This window comes from Thalassophryne amazonica, chromosome 14 (genome assembly GCF_902500255.1).
Source record: "Thalassophryne amazonica chromosome 14, fThaAma1.1, whole genome shotgun sequence".
Taxonomy (NCBI): domain Eukaryota; kingdom Metazoa; phylum Chordata; class Actinopteri; order Batrachoidiformes; family Batrachoididae; genus Thalassophryne; species Thalassophryne amazonica.
The window spans coordinates 87,259,512-87,284,906 of record NC_047116.1 but is presented as its reverse complement, the minus strand read 5'-3'; the positions used below and the strand labels follow the sequence as shown (position 1 = coordinate 87,284,906).

Sequence of the window (25,395 nt, the reverse complement as noted above, 5' to 3'; positions counted from 1 at the left end):
AGGGATTGAGTGGCCTCACACAATACAATCAAAGCAATATGCTCACTGCTTCCACCCTAAAAGCAGCAGAAATGGTAAATGGACTGCATTTATATAGCGCTTCTCCATCTGCATCAGACGCTCAAAGGGCTTTACAATAATGCCTCACATTCACCCCGATGTCAGGGTGCTGCCATACAAGGTTCTCACTACACACCGGGAACAACTAGGGGATGAAGGACTTTGCCCATGGATTAGGGTTAGTGATTTTCCAGTCAGGCTGGGATTTGAACCAAGGATTTTCTGGTTTCAAGCCCAACGCCTTAACCACTAGACCACCACCTCCCCTATGAAAGGTTTGTGAGGGGATCCACCTATGAATTGTTTCTATTTATTATGCGGTTCTACCTGTGTCAGGTCTGTTTATTGCAGTGCAAATGTGATGACAGAACCATGTTGTTAAGAATAAGGCTGAATACTGGGGATCTTAATGTTCCTGTCAATAGAACTCATGACAATCGCTTTACTAACATGGTGGATGGAAATATTGTGGGAATGAGCTCCGTGTCTCCTCCAGTCATTATTAATCTCTATGGTGTGCAGAAACGTGGCTTCATTCATTAATTTTTTATGCCTGCCTACTCCAATTAAGGGTCACAGTGGGGACGGGGGGGGGTGACTGGAGCATATCCAGTCATAGGGCAAGAGGCAGGGTACAACCTGGACACGACACCAGTCTGTCACAGGGCCACATATAGACAAACAAGCTCATTCACACACATGCTCTTGTTCAGTTCCAACATCCTAATTTCCCAAACCTGCAGGTCTTTGGAAGTGGGAGGAATCCACCTGTAGGAAACTGACACGAACACGTGATAACATGCAAACTCTACACAGAAAGGACCAGGTGGGAAGCGATCGTAAACAATATTCTTGCTGTGAGGCAACAGTGCTAACCACTTATCCACAGTGCCCTCAGAGTGGCTTCATTCTACAAAAAAATACATGTGTGAAATAAAATCTTCACGTCAGATTACACAGACTGGTATTAATGAGTTTGAATCTTGCCTTTGAACCTCAATATCAGCTGCATTTGAGCCATGAACGGTTATCTAAAGCACATGGTTGTCATGGGTAACAAGTGAAGGTAAACCAGACTACAAAATGTGAGGCTTGTTTAAGTGGCCCTAATTCTTATTTAGAAAAGAAAACACAATTGGAACATAATTTTCATTGGACACAAATTAAAATTTTGATTAACAACACAGCTAACAATGGCACAGTTCAGACAAATACTGAGTTTTTTTTTTCACCACCTGAGTTACGATGGATTAAGCTTCTTTTGCACCATCCTATTTTTGTGGATCCCTACATATCCATTATCACTTTTCTGAGCGGCGAGGGAGACTGATTAAAAGGGAAGGTCATTAGACAGTTAGTTGGGTTTCAGTTGAAAAGCTCTGAATCATCGCAAAAAGTAGAAAATCTCTTCAACTTTACATAAAAAAAATTGAAAATAAAATAAAAACTTGTCAGAAATCCTAACATGAAACTTTTGCTGGAGAACAAAGGTTCAAGTCTTAAAGGACATGTCTCATGTTTTTTAACATCCCAGTTAGCAAGACAGCATAAAAGTACTCATGACTGTAAGTGTCTCCGCACAAATGTGCTAATAATTAGTGATCTCTGATGTATTTTATTCCTCTCACTTTGAGCGTTAGCAGGTGCATTTCCAGAAAACGTTTCACTCTGCAATCCTCAGCATTTTTCAGTGTGTGACATCCTTATTAGAAAAACAGAAACATTGCAATGACTGACACAGGGAAATGAACCTTCTCCGTCCAAAAACGAAGCTTCTGAGCTGCCGTTCAAAAGCGATGGCTCAGATTTGCAAAGAGGAGATGAGACGCTTCACCCCGAAACTCTTAACTTTTTCAGAGTGTTGGATTTTGGAGCTTAAAGTGTGGTGACGCTCTGTTTGTGTGGATGCTGGTTTCTGAAGCTGTGGACATGGACGTTGGAACATCTACGGGTGATTCTTAGACTACGGGCACTTATTATGTCCTTTGATCATATTGTATGAAAAACAGAAAAAAGGGGAAATTTCACACTTTTATAGTTATCTTTACAATGAAAGTGTGTTAAGAAATTTGTTCTAGTAGTCTATGACGACTTTTTCACCTTTTTTCAGCATCATTATATGCAAATATTGCCGTTTTGTGCTTGTCCCGCACCCAGACTTTTGATCTTCAATGATAACAATGAATGGTAAAGAAACGTTTTTTCTAATGTTTAAAATATCTCTGAATAAAATATCAGTAAAATAATCAAAACATAATTGGGGTATTCAATGTCATACAACTGTTGTGATTTTTTTAAACAAAATGTAGTTGTCCCACACTATTGCCGTAATTTCCACCACAACACTGTAATGTCCCTTTAAACAGTTTGTATGAAAGATTGTTTGTGTAGTTTCTATGGAGATAAACAGTGACATCAGAGCACATGTATATAGCGCCAAATCACAAGAAACAGTTGCCCCAAGGCGCTTTATATTGTAAGGCAATGGTGTGGTGGAAATTACATTTACAAGGCCAATAGTGCCCGTAGTTAAAGAATCACCCCTACACTGTTTTTAACAGACTGCCTGGACACAGAAATGGGTTTGTTAAATTAAAAAAAGTCAGAATACATTATTTCCAAGAAATAATGGACATTATTTAAAGTGCCACGATTGTGAGAGAGGTGAAGCTGGAGCCGGCAATTGCTTCGCCTGCTTTGTGTGTGTGTGTGTGTGTGTGTGTGTGTGTGTGTGTGTGTGTGTGTGTGTGTGTGTGTGTGGTGTGTGTGAGTGTGTGTGTTGCCTGTTGCTCCTCTCAGCTCACTGCAAAAGAAATGTCTCAAAGATGTTTTTATTTTTTTTCCACATGTATTTCCAGATGTATTTTTTTAGATTTTATTGATAAAAAAAAACAACTTATAATTAATCCTGCACAAAACTGATCGTGCAGCAGAGATGGTTAGTGACAGGCTGTGTTTATGACTCATGGCCGTGCAGGTGCACAGAAACCTTCACAGAGCTGCACCTTTAACTGTGACTCTATCACAATTAACAGTTTTCACTTAAAAATGACTCATCATAACACAACATCACACTTATGTAAACTTTGGAATTAATCTGTGCCTCAGTTCTTAATATTAGTAGCTACATTCCACTGAAGCGCATGCTGGGATGCTTCTAATAGCTACATTACTTGCCAGAAACACCCGAGTACTCACGAGTACTTTGTTTTCGGACGTCTCTGTAGCTGTTTGCTGTAAATGCCGTATACTTTGAAACCTGTCACGGAAGTGCACAAAGTAATCCCAGTGGATCATCGGATGGCCACTAACAGCCTAAATCTAAATTATGATTTTGGTGCAACATTTCCTTTAAGGGTTCTGGTGCTCCTGTGGATGCTATTGGTACTGGATGCCTTCAGATGATTATTAACCCTGTTCACACTGCAAGAACTTGCGGGCCATTTTAGGGGGTTCTAGATCTTTGCACGTCTCACTGCACTGACTGCCCCTGAATGGCAAAATAAATCCCTGCTCTCGAATAGGTATTTCTGAGCAACACTAAACAATTGCCGGGTGGGGCTCAGCTCACTGGTCACACTCATGGAGAAAAAGACAATGTCAAGAAACAGGTGCATGTCAAAATGAGCAGATGAAACAAAATCAAATGGGTCAGAGTCAGCAGACTGACCAAAAGACTCTGATTTTTGCTGGACCGCAGACGTTGCAGTGGATGTGCACCATCGGCAAGTGCCGAATCAGGTAAACAATTAATTAATCCCAGAAATTTTAAGGGTTTGCATTATTTAACACTACATTATGTTAAACTACCAGGCAACAGTGAAGCACAGTGAATACTTTCTGGATGTACGGTCTGTATCACAGAGTAACTGCAAGCTTCTGCTACTGTCACCAACTACCCCAACATCGTGCTTCTCTCCTTATGTTAACATATACCTACCTTGATTTTCTTTCATTTTTGTAATTAGCTACATGATGAAGACAATCAATGAATAAGAGCAGTCCATGTCTATTCCACTGCCACTCAGCGTGCTAGCCGTCATTTTGCTGTCAGTTGCCAACGATCTGCAAAGTGGTTTGCAATGTATGGACTGGCAGCAGGAAAATAGGGTGTTTAAAAAGTAAATTGCATTCTTTTTCAAGCTGTTTTTCCACTTGCATGACTTAGCAGGATGAGTCTCAGGGGTTAATTAGGAATTGCATGCTCTGGTGCCTCCCATTAATTAACATTAGAGATTCCCCATGCTGTGCCAACAAGTGATGCTGAAGCACTGGTGCAGAGAAGGCGGCTTTTGTCTATTTGGGTGTATGTGTACGAATGCACACGGCTCCTTATCCTACTCTCAGAGACAAAATCTTCTGTTTGGAGTTGGTGTCTCAGTACTGTGAGAACTCCAGTGTCACTCACCTCAGGGTTGAGACCCCTTTAAGCTTTTTGTATCTTTTTTCACCATCTTCCATTAAGCTTCTTTTGCACCATCCTGTTTTTGTGGATCCCTACATGTCCATTATCACTTTTTCTGAGCAGCGAGGGAGACTGATTAAAAGGGAGAGCTTGAATTCTGTCTGTGCTCAGTGTGTGTGTGTGTGTGTGTGTGTGTGTCTGTGTGTGTTTTTTAACAAAGGAACCGTTGCCAACATGAACATAGTGATTAGGACCTCATAAAGACTGACATTTCAGTGCTACTAATTTTGAAATACATCTTTTGCTCTCTGAGCTGGATAGAGGGTGCTTTCTGATTTGCACAGAAATGTGCAAATAGTCATCAAAATTGGACATCGTACATCCCCCAGCCATAAATGGATCTTTGCCAGAGAGCCATCATGGCTCAGTGCATAATGTTTAGGGTGGGTGAGTGAGGGAGGGAGGCAGGGATTGTAAAATATTATAGCAGTGAAATGTCTTTCACACTCTCACAAGACCTTGTCCTTCTCCTTTTGTGTGAATAGCTAAAAGTCCAGAAGGGCCAGTCAGACAGGACCACACCCACACTATACATGTTTCACACAGTCATGCACATTATTAGTAGTAGTAGTAGTTAATTTGTGGCAACATTACATGTTATTTATTTATGAACAACAAACTGAACAGCAGGGTTTCCACAGTTCTTCGAAATGTTACTTTATTAGTTACTTTTTTAGTTACTTTATACAGTTACTTCATTAGCAGCTTTGTGCAGTTACTTTATTAGGAGCTGGTGACAACTTGTAACTAATAAATAATGTAACTAATAAGGTAACTAGTACTCTAACTTGGTTACTCTTAAGATTGAGTAACCAGCAAAGTAACTCATTTCAATTCATTTTATTCAATTTATACAGCGTCAACTCACAACTACATTGTCTCAAGGCGCCTCACATAAAAACAATTTAAAAACAGATAAAAAATTTAAAAGTCACGATTAAATAAAAGAAAGAAAAGGCAAATAGCACAATAAAAATTTTAATGGCATAAAATGCTAATCATAAGCATGGGAAAACAAGCATGATTCGAGCCTAGACTTAAAGTCCACAGAATCAGACTGCCTCAGTGACATTGGAGGACTGTTCCACAGAGCAGGGGCCCGGTAAAAGAAGGCTCTTTGACCCACTGACTTTTTTTCACCCTAGGAACACAAAGTAGTCCCACATCCTACGAACGCAGAGCCCGGGTCGGTACGTAGGGTTTCACCAAATCAACCAGGGAGCAGGGCACCAGTCCGTGAACAATTTTGTAGGTTAGCAGCAAAACCTTAAAGTCCGCTCTCAAAGATACAGGAAGCCAATGAAGAGATATCAGAATGGGGGTAACATGGCCAAACCTTCTGCTTTGTGTCAAAGGTCTGGCAGCAGCATTCTGAACCAGCTGGAGACCCCTAATGCTAGACTGTGGTAACCTAACTAATAAGCAAAGTAACTAATAGTTACTTTTCTAAGTACTCAATCTTAAAAAATAACCAAGTTAGAGTACTAGTTACTTTATTAGTTGCATTCAGCAGCAGCCGACAAGTTGTCCATAGCTGCTAATGAAGTAACTGTTTAAAGTAACTGTAAAATGTAACTGTGTAAAGTACCTACTAAAGCATCACAGTTGAACGATGCTTTCAACTTATGATTTCGTGAGGTATGGCACCATCTGGTGGTGCCACATGCGACCACATCCAACACACTACAGAACTGCCTTGGATCCTGGTAAGCAACCACCCAGCTATACTATCAGCCCATCCCCACCTCTGAAAAGTAACCATCTACCAACTGCAGCCACATGATGCTTGGGCATCCCCTTAATTTTTTTTTACAGCTACAGCTGTCCTCACCACTGAGGCACCTGCATGTTGGATCAAGGCCAGAAAGTGCCCCATTTAGCCAAACTTTCTGACATGATATTCCCTCACAATGCAAGTCATATGCCTCAACTCAGACTTTTGTAGTAACTGTTCGTTTAGCCAAAGGTCAGAAGAGACCTACTACCAAAGGTATTTGGTCATCGCTGTAGGTGCATGACTCTGGGGACTGGTACAGTCAAGATGTTCCCAAGAATCAGAAATGTGAACTCACCGATTATACCAAATGTGCTATACTTCTCAGGTCCATCATCTTTACTGCTTGCTTGTATTTGACATTTGGTTAATATGACCCCTGGATTTTATGATCAATTGGATGCTTAGCTCTACCTTCTCTGTCTTACATTTTTGACAATTCTTTGTTGTACTTGGTTTTATTTGTTAATTTTGTATTGGTAAGATGGCCAAAGCAGATAGTCACATCTCTAGCTCTGGTCTTCTTAACGTTTCTTTGTACAATCAAAAAATGCCTTACCACTGTTGCCAATATGGGTGCTCAGAGGGTGGGAAATGTTAGACCTAACTTTTGCAGAGCTCCTTGGGGTGACTTATATTGTGACTTAGTGCTATACAAATAAAGTGAATTGTATTAATTTAATTCTGTAACTGGTCTCATGACTATACAGAAAGACAGGAAGCACCACCACCACTGTAAACATGTGGAACTTCATTCTCCTGTAAAAGTGTTGGCATAATGTAGCACCCTTGTCCAGAGAACTCACAACTCTTATCATGGCCCTGTAATCAATGCCTGCCCATATTTGTCATTGAATGTCACTTCCATGATCAGTGAATTCTCAAAGTTAAGGTCAATAAACCTTTTCCCACCAACAAAGCCACATATGTAACTGGACTCTACAAATCTACCCAACACCCAGTCCATCCAAGCACTGAACAGAGTAGAAGCCAACACACATCTTGGATAAAAGCCAGAATGGCACTACAAAGAACTCAGATATTCCTTTCCGCTATGATGCCTATCAACTCCCTGGGGATTCCACAAATTCTCAAAATGTCCCACAGAGAGGTCCAGTCAACCAAATCAAAACTTTGCAAAAATCAACACAGGCTACAAAGAAGCTACAACTACTGCTGTTCATGCTTGCATTCAATGAGTACTTGCAGAACTAGGATAGGGTTGATGGTCAACATCTTGGGCATGAAACCACATTGTTCCAGACATTGTGATACAGAAAGGAAATTATTTTGGTGTTCAGAGTTATTTGATTCCAAAATGTGTGCATCTGTACTGGTCAATAATGGAGTGTTTGCGAAATATAAGTTGTGCACCATCTGAAAAATTTTCATGAGTTCACCTAAACAACTGTGGAATTAGATTTGAATTACAAATTCTTACTGTGATAAGAGTGTGCAAAAAACATTTTAAATATGTATACTTTTACAAATTTATTTGACTTTTAAATTTTAATAAATGTAGAAAATGTGTTCAAATAAATGAATGCATTTTAAATTATGTTACATTTTTAATAAATGTGTATCTTTAATAAATCCACAAATGTATTAGGTTGTTTTGTTTGTATTGATCAAGTAGTTCCAAAAAGCATAAATTTGCAAAAATCAGTCTGTTTTTTTTAAACACAGATTACAGACATGATTTTATTGCAGTTGGTTTTGACTGTGTCCAAGCTTACTGTGAGAAGTGATGAAATAATGCTTAAGGCAATGTATCTGCATAAGAATTAGGTTTAGATATCAGCTAGATCGGCACTGATTATGTAAGCATTAAATAATTTGATGTACTTTTTCTGATTCATCATTACTGTACAGGTACGACTATAAAATGTTTATTTATTTCTTGTGCCCCTGCCGTATCAAATTCAGTTTTATTTATTTATCTCTCAAATTATCAAAATAAGTCAATGAAATAACTTTACTTTTTTTTTTTACAATTTTAATCAAACTTGAAACAAGACTTGAAAGTCAATCAAGAGCAAAGTGATTTGATTTAGGGAAAAAAAATCATTTCAAATTAAGGTCACAGGCCAAAGTCAAAATTTGGGCTTAACGCTGATATACAGGGCACATTAAGAATGTTTTTGAGGAACCACTTAAGGATAAATCCATGGTCACGATGAGGCACAAATTTGAAATTATATATCACCTATCTATTGGTCATATGGCCTTTAACCTTGGATGACCCTGAAAGATCAAACTCACTTTGAATGGCTATTTTAAGAAATTGTTTCCTGATACAACTATGGCTACTATTAAACACTAATATCAAGTCCTATATGGCCTTTCTCTTGGTCACATGACCTTTGACTTTAGGGAACCTTGAAAGGCCAAAAGCTTGTAGAATGACTATTTTGAGGAATCTGACACACAAAATCACACATTGCTGTTCTCTTGGTTGCATTACCCTTGATCTTGGATGAGTGACCTTGAAAGGTTAAAGTGAATGTTGTAACTATTTAACTCAAGTAGTTTGCAGCCAATATGGATTAAACATGGTGGAAGGCCTGTGTGTTTGTCACATATGAAGAATTCAAATTTAGACAGAATTGTTCCAACATCAAGACCCCTCAGAATCATACTTGATGATAAATCTGAATCATGAAGACATAATTTGCATGACTTGATGTCAAAAATGGAAGGCCTGGGTGTTGTACTCTGAGTGCCCATTCTACTTCACTTCTGTCATGTGATAATACATTGTGCTGTGATAACATGTTGGGAAATGGTAACTGCATGTACCTGTTTTTGTTGTCTCTGCTAATAACGATGCAGTGCAGAAGCTGGATACTATTCTGTGGCATTCTAACGAGGTAGCGTATTGATTTGCTTTCACCTAGCAGCAAGGAGGAGGCAGGGCCAGTGGATGGATGACAGTGATGTATTGGATGGAAGATAATAGCTGACAGATCACAGCAGGAGACCTGCAGTAAGTTAAAACCTCCAGTCACGGCCCATTCATGACAAACACTCAGCTTTGTGGCTGTGATTGCTCTTAATTTGAACGGTGTATGCCAACATGAGATAAAGGATTGCACAACACGCATCTTTAAATGATGTGTCAGACATAGGCAGCTCCAGGGTGCAGCTGCTGATTTTGTCCAATAGTGGAACCTGTTTCCATAGCACGTATTACATCTACTTTAAGTATTTCAGTGTGATAAGCTGAGCATGTTAATGCTCCTCACATATGTGAGCTACAGTACATTTAGAATGTCTCTGGTATCTGGTACCTGTAACCTGTACCTGGTATCTGGTACAACCATGATTTTTGAATCATGCTGTCTTGTTAAACAACTACATGCAGGTACCAGAATCTGCTGAAATTGAGAAACAGGTGGACTGCCCAACATTGTAAAGACAGAAGACGAACAGCTCCACCTAAAGGAGATCATCTCTCTAGGGTCTGCCCTGTTTTCAATGGGACCATTAATCAGAAGGTCAGGGGTTACAGTGAGACTGGGTGCAACACATCGCCGCAAAACCACCGTGGTTCTCACATGACAGCCACCCAGATGAACAGCTGGCCCATCACCCCTTTTGAAAGTACAGTGCATCCAGAGAGTATTCACAGCAATTCACTTCTTTCCATATTTTATGTTACAGCCTTCTTCCAAAATGGAGTAAATTCATTTCTTCCCTGTCAAAGTTCTACTCACAGAACCCCATAATGACGACATGATTTTTTTATTTTTGCAAATTTATTAAAAATACAAAACTAAAGAAACATGGTACATAAGTATTCACACCCTTTGCTCAATACTTTGTTGATGCACCTTTGGTAGCAATTACAGCCTCAAGTCTTCCTGAATATGATGCCACAAGCTTGGTGCACCTATCTCTGGGCAGTTTTGCCCATTCCTCTTTGCAGCACCTCTCAAGCTCCATCAGGTTGGATGAGGAGTGTCGGTGCACAGCCATGTTCAGATCTCTCCAGAGATGTTCAATCAGATTCAGGTCTGGGCTCTGGCTGGGCCACTCAAGGACAATTACAGAGTTGTCCTGAAGCCACTCGTTTGACATCTGTTGACAATGACGCAGGGTCATTGTCCTACTGAAAGATGAACCTTCACCCTAGTCTGAGATCAAGAGCGCCCTGGAGCAGGTTTTCATCCAGGATGTCTCTGTACATTGCTGCATTCATCTTTCCCTCAATCCTGACTAGTCTCCCAGTTCCTAGTGCTGAAAAACATCCCAACAGCATGATGCTGCCACCACATTTCACAGTAGGGATGGTGCTTGCACAGTAAATGTTACTGAGTAAAATATACTCTGCCGGCATAACATTTGGTCCCAATCTAAATAGAGTAAAATACACTCTATTATAGAGTGAAATCAGCTCTACCGTTTATTCAAATCAAGTGTTTCTACTCCAATAAGAGTTAATTTTACACTGTGATAGAGCTGATTTAGTACTGAGATAGAGTATATTTAACTCTATTTGGACTGGGACCAAATGTTATTTGGCAAAGTAAATGTTACTCTGCAAAATTTACTGTGTGTGTGGTTTCCTCCAAACACGACGACTGGCATTCACACCAAGAGTTCAATCTTTGTCTCATCAGACCAGAGAATTTTGTTTCTCAAGGTGTGAGAGTCCTTCAGGTGCCTTTTGGCAAACTCCAGGTGGGCTGCCATGTGCCTTTTACTAAGTAGTGGCTTCCGTCTGGCCACTCTACCATACAGGCCTGATTGGTGGATTGCTGCAGAAATGGTTGTCATTCTGGAAGGTTCTCCTCTTTCCACAAAGGAATGCTGGAGCTCTGACAGAGTGATCATCAGGTTCTTGGTCACCTCCCTGACTAAGGGCCCTTCTCCCCTGATCATTCAGTTAGACATGTGGCCAGCTCTAGGAAGAATCCTGGTGGATCTGAAAACCTGCATCAAATCACCATGCAGATCTAAAGTGGATCTGCATAGTTATTTGGCACAGGTTTTATGGAGGATGCCTTTCCTGATGCAACTCCATACTGGGGATTAATTTAGAAAAACCTTTATTTTGACATTAAACCTTTATTTTGACATTGTAGCATTAGTACTTCTAAGATGGCGCCCTCCTTGGCATCTCTTCCCTGCAAATCCTCCACTTGTATATGGATTTCTGTCAAAATTTGCTTCCATGTTCCATTTATTTCATCATAAAAAACGCTAACTTTATATATATATATATATATATATATATATATATATATATATATATATATATATATATATATATATATATATATACACACACACGAGGGCTGTCAATAAAGTATAGGTCCTTTTTATTTTTTTCAAAAACTATATGGATTTCATTCATATGTTTTTACGTCAGACATGCTTGAACCCTCGTGCGCATGCGTGAGTTTTTCCACGCCTGTCGGTGGCGTCATTCGCCTGTGAGCACTCCTTGTGGGAGGAGTCGTCCAGCCCATCTTTAATAGATAAACTATTCAAAACTGATGAGTTATAGTTTGTAAAATAAAATATTTTGAGGGAAAATTAAAGCATTGTGCTAAATACTGCACAGGTATATTCATTTGTTATGATTTTTATTATTTATATTATAACTGGTGGCATTTGAAAGCACTGCATTCTGTTGATGGCGTTTCACAACATTTGGCATTATTATACGGTATTGCTCTGGTTATGGCCTTTTTATTGCATTTTTTTATCCCAAATTTCTATAAGAATACAAACTTCCTACACGCACTGCGCTAGTTGAACAAATTTCCAAAACAGTAAAAAAAAAAAACTGCAATATATAGATATGCAAAGATGGTAATGTGTGTACATGGGGTTAAAGCTATGAGGGACATTTGAGATGTTCTGAGTCTGACCCAGAAATAGTAGGCCGTGGTTCTCCATCTTTTGCATTCTGAGAAACCAACATTTCTCAAGAATGTGCCATTTTGACTCATGGTGTTAAGCTGACAAATGCTGGAGAACCATGCCATTTTTCTGGGTCGGGCTCAGAAATTCTCCATCACCCCTTGTATCATTGCTGCTAAAGCTGTAAAATCAAAACACTGTTTTGATTTTATTTGCACAAAGAATACAAAAAAAAGAAGAGATAAAAATAGATCGTGTTTCATATTTTTAACTAATCCAGGGGCAGAAGGAGGTAAACACTTTTCCGAGGCACTCAGCATGTTGACATGGATTGATAACCGGGTTGGCTTACAGCCTGTTCATTGGAATCTCAGTGACAGGTAGCACCACCTTCTACAAAAATAAATCAGTAAATACATGCATTAAATTTAGAATAATAATAAAAAAGTACCAAGTACTTCCCCACAGCCAACATACTGGATTATATCAGTATAACCATGGCGAAAAAGGTGAGCAACTCATTAGGAAGAACATGGGGGTAAAAATCATGTTTTATGTTCAATCCCAGGTCTCCAGCACAAATGAGCACGGAAAAAAGGGAACTAATTTCCAATATTCCAGCAGGCCTATGCAGTTACTCTGTCCTAACAGCTCCATCTTCCAAACAAAATCTCTATGCTTGACAGCTAATCGTATGATAATTTACATTAAATAGTGTAACTGCTTGTTATTGTAACTGCAGTGTTCAACACAACTTAGGTTCTAGAACAATTCATATGAAGGACCATATGAGTTCTGATATGACTTATGAGCAAGAATTCTGCAGTTCATGAATGTGGGTGTGACGTACCTGCAAAAAACAGGATTTCTCATTAGTCAAACATATTAATCAGCTCATGTTAGTCATTAAGCCACAGAAAGGCGAGGATTTATCATCATCAAGGACACACAGCCAATCGTAAATATGACTCTCCTTCAGCAAATGTCAGTATCCATTACTGCATTCATATGTTCTACACACACTTTCTGCAAACTTAACCCTTGTAAGGTCTTGGGTCTGTGGGACCAGTTTTCAGTTTTTAGCTTAAGAAAAATGATATAAATACTATTTTGCAAACTAAGATTCATTGGCTTTGGCTCATTTTCTGTGAGGAACATAAATCAGAAAACATTTTCAGTGGTGCCCCCTGTATACCCCTCTTTACATTTATATTGCATACAGGGTCTTCGGGTCCACTGGAACCAGGGCTATTCAAAGTGTAGAAATCATAGGTCCTGTGCACCCTCCTTTATCCTTCCTGCTCTCTGGGCCTTTGAGTGAGTAAGTGGGTGGAGTGGAATGGAGTGGAGCGGAGCAGGTGAATATGCCCATAGTTTGTGAGCACCACCGTTCCCGCACAAGGTTGCAACATTGTGCAGTGACTGCAGCCACATTCCCACACATTTCACCATAAACCTGACACCATAAATACACCAGCCCTTCAGCAGCCAGGACTAGTCTAGAAGTGTGTGGACCCAAGATGGACAGAAAAAACACAATATAAATGTACCCAGTGCAAGAGGAACATATGCAATACATACAGTGGATGTGTGGTATAGTCTGGTATGAAAATGGCTGAGTTCAATGGAGCTAATGTGTTGTTCAGACAGGTGTTATGTGTAAACTGACCTGAGTAGGTTAAATTTCTCATGAAAACAAAAAAAATAAAACACTATAGTTTTGAAAAATCTTGCTTCATTTGTACATTTGTTAATTATTTTCCCATTATGCCTGTTTTATGAAGCATTTCCTTATTTTCTTACATTTTAATGAAAAAATAAAAATGAGTTGCATTTCTATTCATAAATGTGATTTAACAAAGGTAAAAGGAACAAACTTAACATAAGTGTTGTTCATATTACTTGCAATTGGGATGAAGTAAACATTTTAACAAAAAAGTGTGATTAGGTTGAATTAAAAGCCCCAAAATACAATGGGTCCACCAGATCCAGCAGGACTCCCTGTGTAACAAAAAACTAAGACCCTATAAGGGTTAAAATGGCTTACGAAGTAAGCACACACCTTTGAGTGATTTTGAACATTTGAACACACAGATATGTTCTGAAGGAGACTGAGGAAGTGTCATCAAATGGTTCCTGCTTTTATACAAATAACACCTGGTGTGTGTGTGTGTGTTTAGTTTCTTTACTGTAGCACTTGTATTCTATGCTGATCTCCACGCTGCTTTTCTGTTTGAGTTCTTGACTTAGTTTTTTGTTTATGTACTTCATTTGATTGCCGCTTTTCATGTGTTAGTTCTTCATGTGAGTTTTCTCTTATTACGTCTGTCTGTTAGCAGGATTACGTCAAAACTAATGCACAGATTTTGATTAAATTTTCACCACAGATAGATGTTAGACCAAGGAAGACTCCATTAAATTTTGGAGGTGATCTGATCCAAACTGGCGGATCTCAGAAATCTCTGATTGCTCTTGTGTTACACCTTTGTAAAACTAGATTAAACTCGGCCACATGAGGTGTGCAGCCAGTACATTCTGAGTGCCAGTCCCATGCCCCGATAAATAAGGCTAAAAGGAGACAGGGCTTGATCTTAAAGTTTGTCAAATCTCAGTCACATGGGGTGTCCACCCAGTACACTCTGAGTGCCAGTCCCAAGCCCGGAGAAATGAGTATGGTTGTATCAGGAACAACATCTGGCATAAAACAAGCCAAACTAAAGATGCAGAGTACAAACTGAATTTCCACATCAACAAATGAGTAAAATATGCCAAAAACTCAATGATCTTTTAGTCAAAACCCACTAAAACTAAAACAAAATATGCTGTCAAAATTATGACAGCTTTGAAGCATGATGTTGTGTGTGCATCCATCTGCCCTGTCTGTTCCTGTGTTCAGTCCTGTCCTTTTGTATACGGTTTATGTTATTGTCTGTTGTCAAACATCTCACTTGGTTTCAATGTGTGTGTGTGGTGTGTCTTCTGTGTCTGTCATCTGTGTGGATCCCTGTCGTGTATGTGCACACCGTGGTTCATTTGTGTGCCTTTTGTGTATGTGTATAATTTGTAATGCGTTGTGTTCACTCCCCTGCGTGTGTAGGTCATTTGTGTTTCCTTGAGGTTTGTCTCCCATCAGTGTTTGTAGTCTTGGTTCTTGCCCTATATCATTGTTGTGGGTTTTGTCAGTATGTCTTCCGTATATGTTCTTTGGTTGATCAGGTTCTGTTTCCCTGTTTTGGCAATGTGTTCACATGTGTTTCATATGGGGTTTTTACATTAACTTGATTTATTAATCATTGAGTTGTTTTTCTTTATCATGTTGTCTTTTAGTTCCACAGTTGCTTTTACATTTATGTACTTGATGTTCTATTGTGGTTTTACATCTCAGGTTTGTTTCATGTTCAGGGTTTATTTCAGTGTTCGTCTTGATTCAGTGTTTAGTCGTCTTATGTTCCATTAGATCCTCATGCGTCCCTGTTCTTCCGGCCATCATTGATTCCTCACACCTGAGTTCATTAGTTCTGTTTGCTTTTAAGTCAACACCTGTCCTGCTTGTTCCCTTGTCGTTTGATTGCCAGTGTTATGTGGTTTTGTTACTCTCTCCTGTGGTCACGTTTTGTAAGTATTTTGTGTTCATTAATTCCCACTGTATTTCCTACCACTGTTAGTTTCCGTTTTCTCCTTGCACCTCCTGTCGGTGCTCCACCCTGTATTTTTGTCCCGAACTCTTTTTTTGTATGCTTGCCCTGGCACTGGTCTATGTTAGAATGTTTATGCCATGTGGACAATTAAAGCTCTGTGGTTTTTGCACCTGACTGTTTGTCCCCTGGCTGCTTGCATCTTGGGGGTTTCATTTGGACTCTACCTCCAAACTGTAACACATGAACATAGAAAATATATTGCAGTATAGTGGTCCCCCTCTATTAAGGCCACCTGAACTGCAGACTAAAAATGGCCACATCAGATGGTTGGCCTCTGTTGAAGGGGAGACAAAGTCCAGCATGTGCACAGTACAGTATTCAATAACATATTGCTACAAGCATGAAGTATGGGGAAAAACATGACAGATTTATTGACTACTGTATATTCACAGACAAACCATGTCTTCCACTTGATCTAAGTTCAAACATCACAGCACAAGAATTCTATCCTTTAAAGTCACAAAAATGATGTAAAATCAAAACAAGATCAGTCCACAAAACGGTTAAGCACATAAAATCTTTAACTTGCCTAGCAACATCTGGTGCCTTGGAAACACCATGTATTACCATCAACACATGATACAAGGGTTTCTTCCTGTAGTGCATCTTCAGCATTTGTATGAATGTTCTTGATCTGTTTTACCGGAACTGAAATCAACAACTAATCAACAACTAAACTTCAGGAACCTTCTGTTTTCTCATTCAAACAAATGACTTTGGTGTTCAGTTGTTGGACTTCTGTGCTAGTCACAGTTTGTCCATCACGAACACCATGTTCGAGCACAAGGGTGTCCATAAGTGCACATGGCAACAGGACACCCTGAGCCGGAGGTCGATGATCGACTTTGTAGTCGTGTCATCTGACCTTTGGCCACATCTCTTGGACACTCAGGTGAAGAGAGGGGCTGAGCTGTCGACCGATCACCACCTGGTAGTGAGTTGGATCCGCTGGGAGGGGAGGAAGCTGGTCAGACCTGGCAGGCCCAAACGTATCATGAGGGTCTGCTGGGAACGACTGGTGGAACCCTGTGTCAGCAAGGTCTTCAACTCCCACCTCCGGGAGAGCTTCTCAGAGATCCTGGGGGAGGTTGGAGACATGGAGTCCGAGTGGACCATGTTCTCCACCTCCACTGTCAATGCGGCCACTCGTAGCTGTGGTCACAAGGTCTCTGGTGCCTGTTGCGGCGGCAATCCCCGAACCGGTTGTGGATGTCGGAAGTAAGGGATGCCGTCAAGCTGAAGGAAGTCCTACTTGTCTTTGTTGGTAGTGGGACCCCGGAGCTGACAGTACCCGGCAGGCCAAGTGTGCTGCAGCCCATGCAGTCGCAAGAGGCAATAACCTTGGGTCTGGGAGGAGTTCGAAGAGGCTATGGAGGAGGACTATCGGTCGGTCCATAAAGAAATTCTGGTAAACCATCCGACACCTTAGGAGGGCGGAAGTAGCTCTCCACGCACTGTCTACGGTGTGAGTGGGGAGCTGTTGACCCTGACTGGGGATGTTGTCGGGCGCGTGGAAGGAATACTCAAGGATCTCATCAACCCCATCATCACGTCTTCCGAAGAGGAAGCAGAGACTGAGGACTCAGAGGCGGACTCATCCATCACCCAGGCTGAAGTCAATGAGGTGGTAAAAAGCTACTCCGTGGCAAGGCTCCTGGGGTGGAAGACCTCAGTACCTTAAGTTTCTGGATGTTGTGGGACTGTCTTGGTTGACGCGCCTCTGCAACATCGCATGGTGGTCGGGGACAGTGCCTATGGATTGGCAGACCGGGGTGGTGGTCCCTCTGTTTAAGAAGGGTGACTGGAGGGTGTGTTCCAACTACAGGGGGATCACACTCCTCAGCCTCCCCGGTAAGGTCTATTCCAGAGTACTGGAGAGGAGAATTCGACCGATAATGAAACCTCAAATTCAGGAGGAGCAGTGTGGTTTTTATCCTGGTTGCGGCACACTGGACCAGCTCTACACACTCCATAGGGTGCTCGAGGGTTCATGGGAGTTCACCCAACCAGTCCACATGTGCTTTGTGGATCTGGAGAAGGTGTTGGACCGTGTCCCTTGGGGCACCCTGTGGGGGTGCTCCGGGAGTACGGGGTCCAGGGTCCTTTGCTAAGGGCTATCTGGTCCCTGTACGACCGCAGCAGGAGCTTGGTTCGCATTTCCGGTAGTAGTCAAACCTGTTTCCAGTGCACATGGGCCTCCACCAGGGCTGCCCTTTGTCACCGGTTCTGTTCATTATCTGTATGGACAGAATTCTAGGCGCAGCCAGGTTGTAGAGGGGGTCTGGTTTGGGAACCACAGAATCTCGTCTCTGCTGTTTGCAGACGATGTGGTTCTGTTGGCTTCGTCAAATGAGGACCTTCAGCATGCACTGGGGCAGTTTGCAGCCGAGTGTGAAGCGTCCGGGATGAAAATCAACACCTCCAAATCCGAGGCCATAGTTCTCGACCAGAAAAAGGTGCCTTGTCCTCTTCAGGTTGGTGGAGTGTCCTTGTCTCAAGTGGAGGATTTAAGTATCTCTGGTCTTGTTCACGAATGATGGACGGATGGAGCAGTGAGATCAACAGACGGCTCAGTGCAGCTCTGCAGTGATGTGGTCGCTGTATCAGACCATTTGTGGTGAAAAGAGAGCTGAGTAGGGGACAAAGCTCTTGATTTACCAATCGATCTATGTTCTGACCCTCACTATGGTCATGAGATTGGCTCATGACCGAAAGAATGAGATGCGAGTAACAAGCGGGCTGAGATGAGTTTCCACTGCAGGGTGGCTGGGCCAATCCATTAGAGATAGGCTGAGGGCTCAGTCACTCGGGGGGAGCTCGAAGTCGAGCCGCTGCTCCTCCACATCGAAAGGAGCCAGCTGAGGTGGCTCAGGCATCTTTTCTGGATGCCCCCTGGATGCCTTGCTGGAGAGGTGTTCCAGGCACGTCCCATCGGGAGGAGGCCCCAGGGAAGACCCAGGACACTCTGGAGGAACTACGTCACTCGACTGGCTTGGGAACCCCTCGGGGTTCCCCGGAGTGAGCTGGGGGAGGGTGTGTGTGGATCGGAAGGTCTGGGCGGCTTTGCTTGAGCTTGCTGCACCCACGACCCGACTCCGGATAAAGCGGAAGAAAATGGATGGATGGACCTTTCACCTTTACTTCTGACGTTGAAGCTTTTCTTTTCGGAGATGCAGATGTTTTTGCCACAAGGAGCCATTTTTCTTTAATTTGTTCACTGGACTAATCTCGCAAGCTCATGTCATGGGAGAGTTTTGATGTGCCTTCTGTGGGAAAACCCAGTTGGGAATTTCCATGGAATGGATGCTGTTGAGGGGATTTTCACCCTTTTGAGTGGGCTGCTGGCTGCATTTGAGTTTGTGTGTGTCAGGGATTTGGCCAAGTGAGGGCGCTGAGCCCTTGTTTTTCCCCTTTTTGTTATTTCCTGTCTGCTTCAGCTTTGATTTATTAATATTTATTTTCATCAGGATTTATTCTGTCATGTTTTTCTTGTCACTTTGTTCTGTTTGTTATGATTCACTAGTTATTTCATTTTCATCATATGGTTCTCTGTTCTGTTTTGATTTGTCACTTTGTTTTCTTTGTCACTTTTTACTTTGGCCTTTCATTCTGTTCTAGTAGTTTTCAGTCATTGTTTATTAAGTTATCACTTGTTGTACTGTTATGTCAGGATTATGGTAAATGGTAAAATTGGTAAAATTTATATAGCGCTTTTCCATCTGCATCAGACGCTCAAAGCGCTTTACAATCATGCCTCACATTCACCCCGATGTCAGGGTGCTGCCATACAAGGCGCTCACTACACACCGGGAGCAATAGGGGATTAAAGGCCTTGCCCAAGGGCCCTTAGTGATTTTCCAGTCAGGCGGGGATTTGAACCCATGATCTTCTGGACTCAAGCCCACACGTTAACCACTAGACCATCACCTCCCCCTTTGTTTTGGTTATTGTTTGGTCACTGCTTTTTCTTATGGTTTGTCTTACTGCCTTGTTTTCTTAAGTCAGTTTGTGTTTAATGTCCTTTTAGTATTTTGCTGCATGTCTCCAAGTCCGTGCAAGTCCGCGTTGCCAGTTCATGATTAGTTTAGTTCTCATGTTCATATTTGGTTCCTGTTCACAGTAATATTCAGTTGTAGCTTTGTGCTTATTTCTGTTTCACTCCACATCCTGCACCCGCCTCGTGTCTTTGTCTCCCACACTTTGATTCTGTCTGTTTTGCATTTTTCATTCACTCCCGCTCTTGCACCTGCTCACGTATCTTTGTATCTGACATCACTCCACTTTGTGCACTCCCTTCCCCATTATCTTGCCCATGCTTAATCTTTGTTCACTAGTCACGCCCCCTTCCAGAACTTTCACTGACACCTGCATCTTGTTCCACTAATTACACCACCAGTTATTTAACCCTCACAGTCTCACAGCTCACTGCCCGATTGTTGAATGTTATTCACTTTCCAGCCATTCCTCATCTTGTTTTGCCTGCTAGTGTTTGACCTTGCTTTTCCCTTGACCTTGAACTTGTCTTTGCCTCTGAACACCTCCACGCCATGCATTTTGACCTCAGCCTGTTTTTTGGACCAAGCCTCAGCCTCACGTCTGTCTGTACCTTTGCTTCGCTGCTGGACCTCCCGTGTACCAAATCCCTGCTTGTTAAATTAGACCTTTTTGTTACACCAGTCTGGCTGTGAGAGTTTTGCATTTGTGTCCTGCTCTGTTTGTGCCACGCCTGACAGTGTGGTCTGTCTTGAGAGGTGAAATCCATAGAAAGTTGTTGCAGTAAAAATGTGGAAGTAGAAATATGAGACGTGGCCTCTCATGAGAGAGGCTACTGATGAAGGGGACCACTGTATTTACAATAACAGGTAGCAAGAGTATGTGTGTTTTGAAACCCCAAAACCTTGGTTTTGGGAGGTTTCAAGTTGAAACTAGGGGTGCCAGTACACCCGCTCCCTAAATACACACACAGTAACTGAGCTAATAATCCAGCAAATGAACCAATATAACCTCTTCACAAAGGTAAAACGTTGCACACAACTGCTTCATATTTGAGGTTAACGATTCATTAGCTGCCATGTATCCAATCAGATTAAGCATAATGTTGACTGATATTAAACCTTTAGATGTGAAAATCACCACATCTTCTGCCTTTAGGAAGGGAAAAAATAGTCCAAGCCTAGTGATCAATCATGATTCTCACCCGTCTGTCTGTTATCTTCTCTCATTTGTCTGGGGTCTGTTTTAGCCCAGCTCCCCACAAACGACCCTTTGAACCTGACTTTTCGGAATACCTCATAGCACACCTTTGGTAGTCTGTGGATCCAGCCTGAGGTCAGTTCTGGAAATGAGATGATATTGCAAGGATAGTGGTAAAATGTCACCTTGGATGAAATATTGATGGACAGAAAGGCCTTGCTTCTTTCAGTTGCCTTCAGGCTTGGAGTGAGTCTCCCAGTCAATGAGCAATGAAGGAGAATGCCAAGACAAACACACAAATCTGCAGGTAAGTAGACAGACTCGTACCAAAGTGGGAATGTCACCATTCTGCTCACGTATCCTCTCAGTGGGATCGTTAACCATAATCACATATACTTGTTCTTTATGTGAAGTGGTTTATTTCCAGCTAACACCTTTAGGCTAAACATGTTGTCCCTTCTAGCAAAAATAGAATCACTGTGATATAAATCAGAGCAGAAAAATAAATATAGATGTCTATATTTCCATTAGAATGTGCAAGCAGAGCATGCCAGCCTTGTTCACGAGTGAACTGTCTGAGATGTTTCAAGTGTAAAGAGAGACATCATTGCTCTGTTGGTCAACTTGACCCATTTATTTTATATATATATATATATATATTACAAGGATATAATACATATATACATATATAACTAATTCAGCAATATAATCTTCATTCAAATTATCTCACATTTTAACAGCATTTATAGAAACAACTCAAAATTCTAGATTTAATGTTTATTTTGTTTTTTGTTTTCCAGGTATAGAAATGCCATTCATTGGAAAAGAAGCAGCACTCTGCTAGTGTATGCTCCAACACAGTGCACATATTGAAAACTTGTGAAATTGTTCATGAAATGCACATACCGTTAAATTTCTTATTCAAACTTTGATGAATAAATCTTATTTTGTTCAACGTTATGCTGCGTTTACACATAGGCAAGACGCATTATGAATGTCATATTTGCATCATTCTTGCCACATTCCTGACATTCTTAACATGACTTAACACATCTGAATGGGTTTCTTAATAGTGTGTGTTGGTGCGTGATATTCATGATTTTCATGGACCATGTTTTTGGATGTCAAAAAATCTTCCACAAATGTCACGAACCACCTTCACCTCATGTCGTGGAGGTGACAACTGAGCATGTTGAGCCGTCTTGATTAGTGGTAAGCCTTAATAGAGTGTGACAGCGTTCTTCTCTCACGTGCACACAATTAAACCCTGCTGCACCGCATTCAGTTTCATTGCTGCAGTATGCTGAAGAAGCACAGTGATGCCAAGTCGGCTAAAAGTTTAATTCCAATGCTCCTCAGCACACTCCTGCAGGTGTTCCTTCTCGAGTGAGACGAGAGCCATGTGGAGCCACACATCTGGCTCTCCCTCTCCTCTTCCTTTCTGCACCACTCCATGGCATAACCAACAAAGAGGTTATATATGACTATGGGAGTCCCCACTCCCAATGCTGCCCACTAAACATGAACGTCCCTTCATGGACAGCGACATGACGCCTCCTAACCGGGCAAAATATTGCCAAAGTTCCTGGATGTTAATGCATTTTCAATGTAGATTCATGACTGAACACACTCAGATAAACACTCGCAAAATACATGTTAAAATACCATTCTGACCTGGATACCGAGCCAGTACAATTAATTAACATTAAATCATGTCAGGAAAGTATTAAACTTACTCTGACACCCACACACTCCCAAATATTAGTGCTGAACGTTACACGGATCTGCACTGTTAAGCTGCACTGCTGTTTTCAGTGCAGTGCCGCTCCTAAAACCATTACCAAACATTTATATATTAGGAATGTGAATCGTATAACAACTCACGATTCAATTCGATTCTGATTCTTGGGGTGACGATTCGATTCAGAATCGACTTTCAATTGAAAGAGCTCTGAGAAATAGTTATATTACTTAAAAAATGTTTATGTTTAAGAAAATGAAGCTTTACAAGGTTAAACAAGTGATTCAAGTTGTAAATTTACTTATCTGCTTTGCTCGTTCAGAGTTGGCTGGCAGTTTAGCGAAGCACTGGTCAGTAGTCGGCAGAGACCGCTGCTCCACTCCTTTTAGCTCCGGGTGATGGTGTAGCATGTGGGTTTGAGGATTTGAAGTGTTTCTGAAGTACTTGACTTTCATTTTGCAGATTTTGCACACTGCATAAGTCATGTCAAGCTCCTTCTTACGCAGCAAATAATAAAATCCAAAATGCGCCCAAACATTTGCCATCAGCAAAGATGGTGCTGGCTGAATTACCTCTTCGTCTTCCATGCTAGGCTGCAGCTCACGAATGTTTGAAGCACGTCAGACCCTCCCCTCGTGGGGACGCTGTAGTATGGAAGCTGTTGCCTGACAGTACATGCAGCGAGTAAGCAAGAAAATGTAAAAAAAAAAATGCTTTTTTAAAAATCGATTCTTGGACATTTTGGATGGATTCAGAATCGTAATAAATAAGAATCGTGATTCGGACGTGAATTAAATTTTTCCAGCACCCCTATTATTTATATATATATATATATATATATATATATATATATTATATTTGGTGTGTGTGCACATCTCTGTGTGTGAGTGGCGTGTGTAAGGCACGGGCAGGAAACATACACCTGTTTATCAACCAAATGTCACGGACAAAGTGACAAGAATAACCAAAACCACTTATGGAAGGAAATATTGTCTCCCTTGTTCCTCCATTTGTGGCTTTGCCAACATGCGCAGCTTTCCAGCGTATTCCACCTGTTTCTTGATGAGACTAATAGCACTTCAATGAGCGAGCTCAATAAACTGCACTTGTCCCCAGCAGAGGACGACCCCAACCAGTGACGTCAAACGGAACTGCCCTCCACTGACGTCAGCCAATGGCCATTTACGTGTCACTTTAGTGGCAAATTTGATTTAAATAATATTATCTACACTGTGCTCAAATATTCTGCAAGTGTATGAATAACACTTAATTTTTACCAAGGAATGCACAAACAAATTCTCAAAAAGCCTTTCTGGTCCCCTTAATCCTTCTGTGTAATAAGTGCTTGAAATAAAAAAGAAACAGCTGTCATTCATGCTCATGTCATTCATTTCAGAGTCACATTCTGTTCTCATCCTTGGATAAGGCAGAGAACAGAAGAGGCCAAAGATTTGTCTGGACACTCACCATTGATCCACTGGGCTTCCGGATCGTGGACTCTGAACTCAGGTTTGAAAAGATCCTCCACAGTCAGTTTGGTGTCGCTTCCTGCTTGATTGTCCGCTGCAAAAACAGGCCAGGAATTTTTTATTACTAATTGGATTCATACTGTGAGTGATAACATCTCAGCACAACATGAACATTGACCTAAAAGGTCAAGTTCAATCACAGTTATTGACTAGTCTGAAAGCCACATTTTTCACAATTAATTTATCAGAACAGAATACTATCTGCTGATCTAGATGTGGCATCATGATGATGTCACCAAATGAAATCATGGGCCTGATTTCTAAAAGGTTTGCATGTGTAGAAATGTACACAAACTGTGTAGCTCCAGCAAATGTGCATGCTGAACCACTAATGGTGCACACTCAGGATTGTGCCTTTCAAATGGGCTAAACAGCACATATTGGCCATTTAACACATTTGCCTTCACGAATATGCAATTTGGAGTGTGTCTAGCCAAGTGCGCAAAATCTATCAAGGTCAAAAGGAAGTTAAGTGGGTTCTATATTTTGCACATGTGAAATCAGTGTAATACCTGTGTTACTGTAGTTGCAGACATTGCATTCCATTATTTTCATTTACTAATCATTTTTAATGGAGAAAACACTGCACAATTACACATTCATTTCTCGTGGCCTAATTAGTATAACGAAATATGAAATGTTTTTTTTTTTATTTCCCCTTTGACACCAATGTTACATTTCTATGGGGACTTTTATCTTTTCAGGTTGTGTGTCTATCCAGTGTGGGAACAGCACCTCCGTGTGCTGGACAGCTCCAGTCCACAACTCTCATCTATGTTGGATCCAGTGTTGCCACAGTTACTTTTAAAAAGTAGTCCAATTACTGATTACTCCTTGAAAAGTAACTTAGTTATTTTACTGATTACTCAGTTTTAAAAGTAACTAAGTTAGATTGTTAGTTACTTTCAGCAGCTGCCAACAACAACCCCCCTGCCCCTCAACATGAAAATGATAACCAGTTTTGCCAGTAGTCATTTTATAGTCACTCTTGATTTCAATGAACATAAATACTTGTTTTGTAAAGAATAAAACAGACATCTTTCTTGACCTCATATTTAACTGTT

At 41.1% G+C, this 25,395-nt stretch overlaps 1 protein-coding gene across 2 annotated transcripts in view; it reads right to left on the bottom strand.

Moving 5' to 3' along the window:
• LOC117524075 (inactive dipeptidyl peptidase 10-like) overlaps positions 1–25,395 on the bottom strand; it is a 643,233-nt gene that overhangs the window by 196,001 nt on the left and 421,837 nt on the right. For both annotated transcript variants that reach the window (XM_034185800.1, XM_034185801.1), the window contains exon 3: positions 24,270–24,365. In XM_034185800.1, coding sequence (XP_034041691.1) covers positions 24,270–24,365 — 96 coding nt within the window. The remainder of the gene's footprint in view (positions 1–24,269; positions 24,366–25,395) is intronic.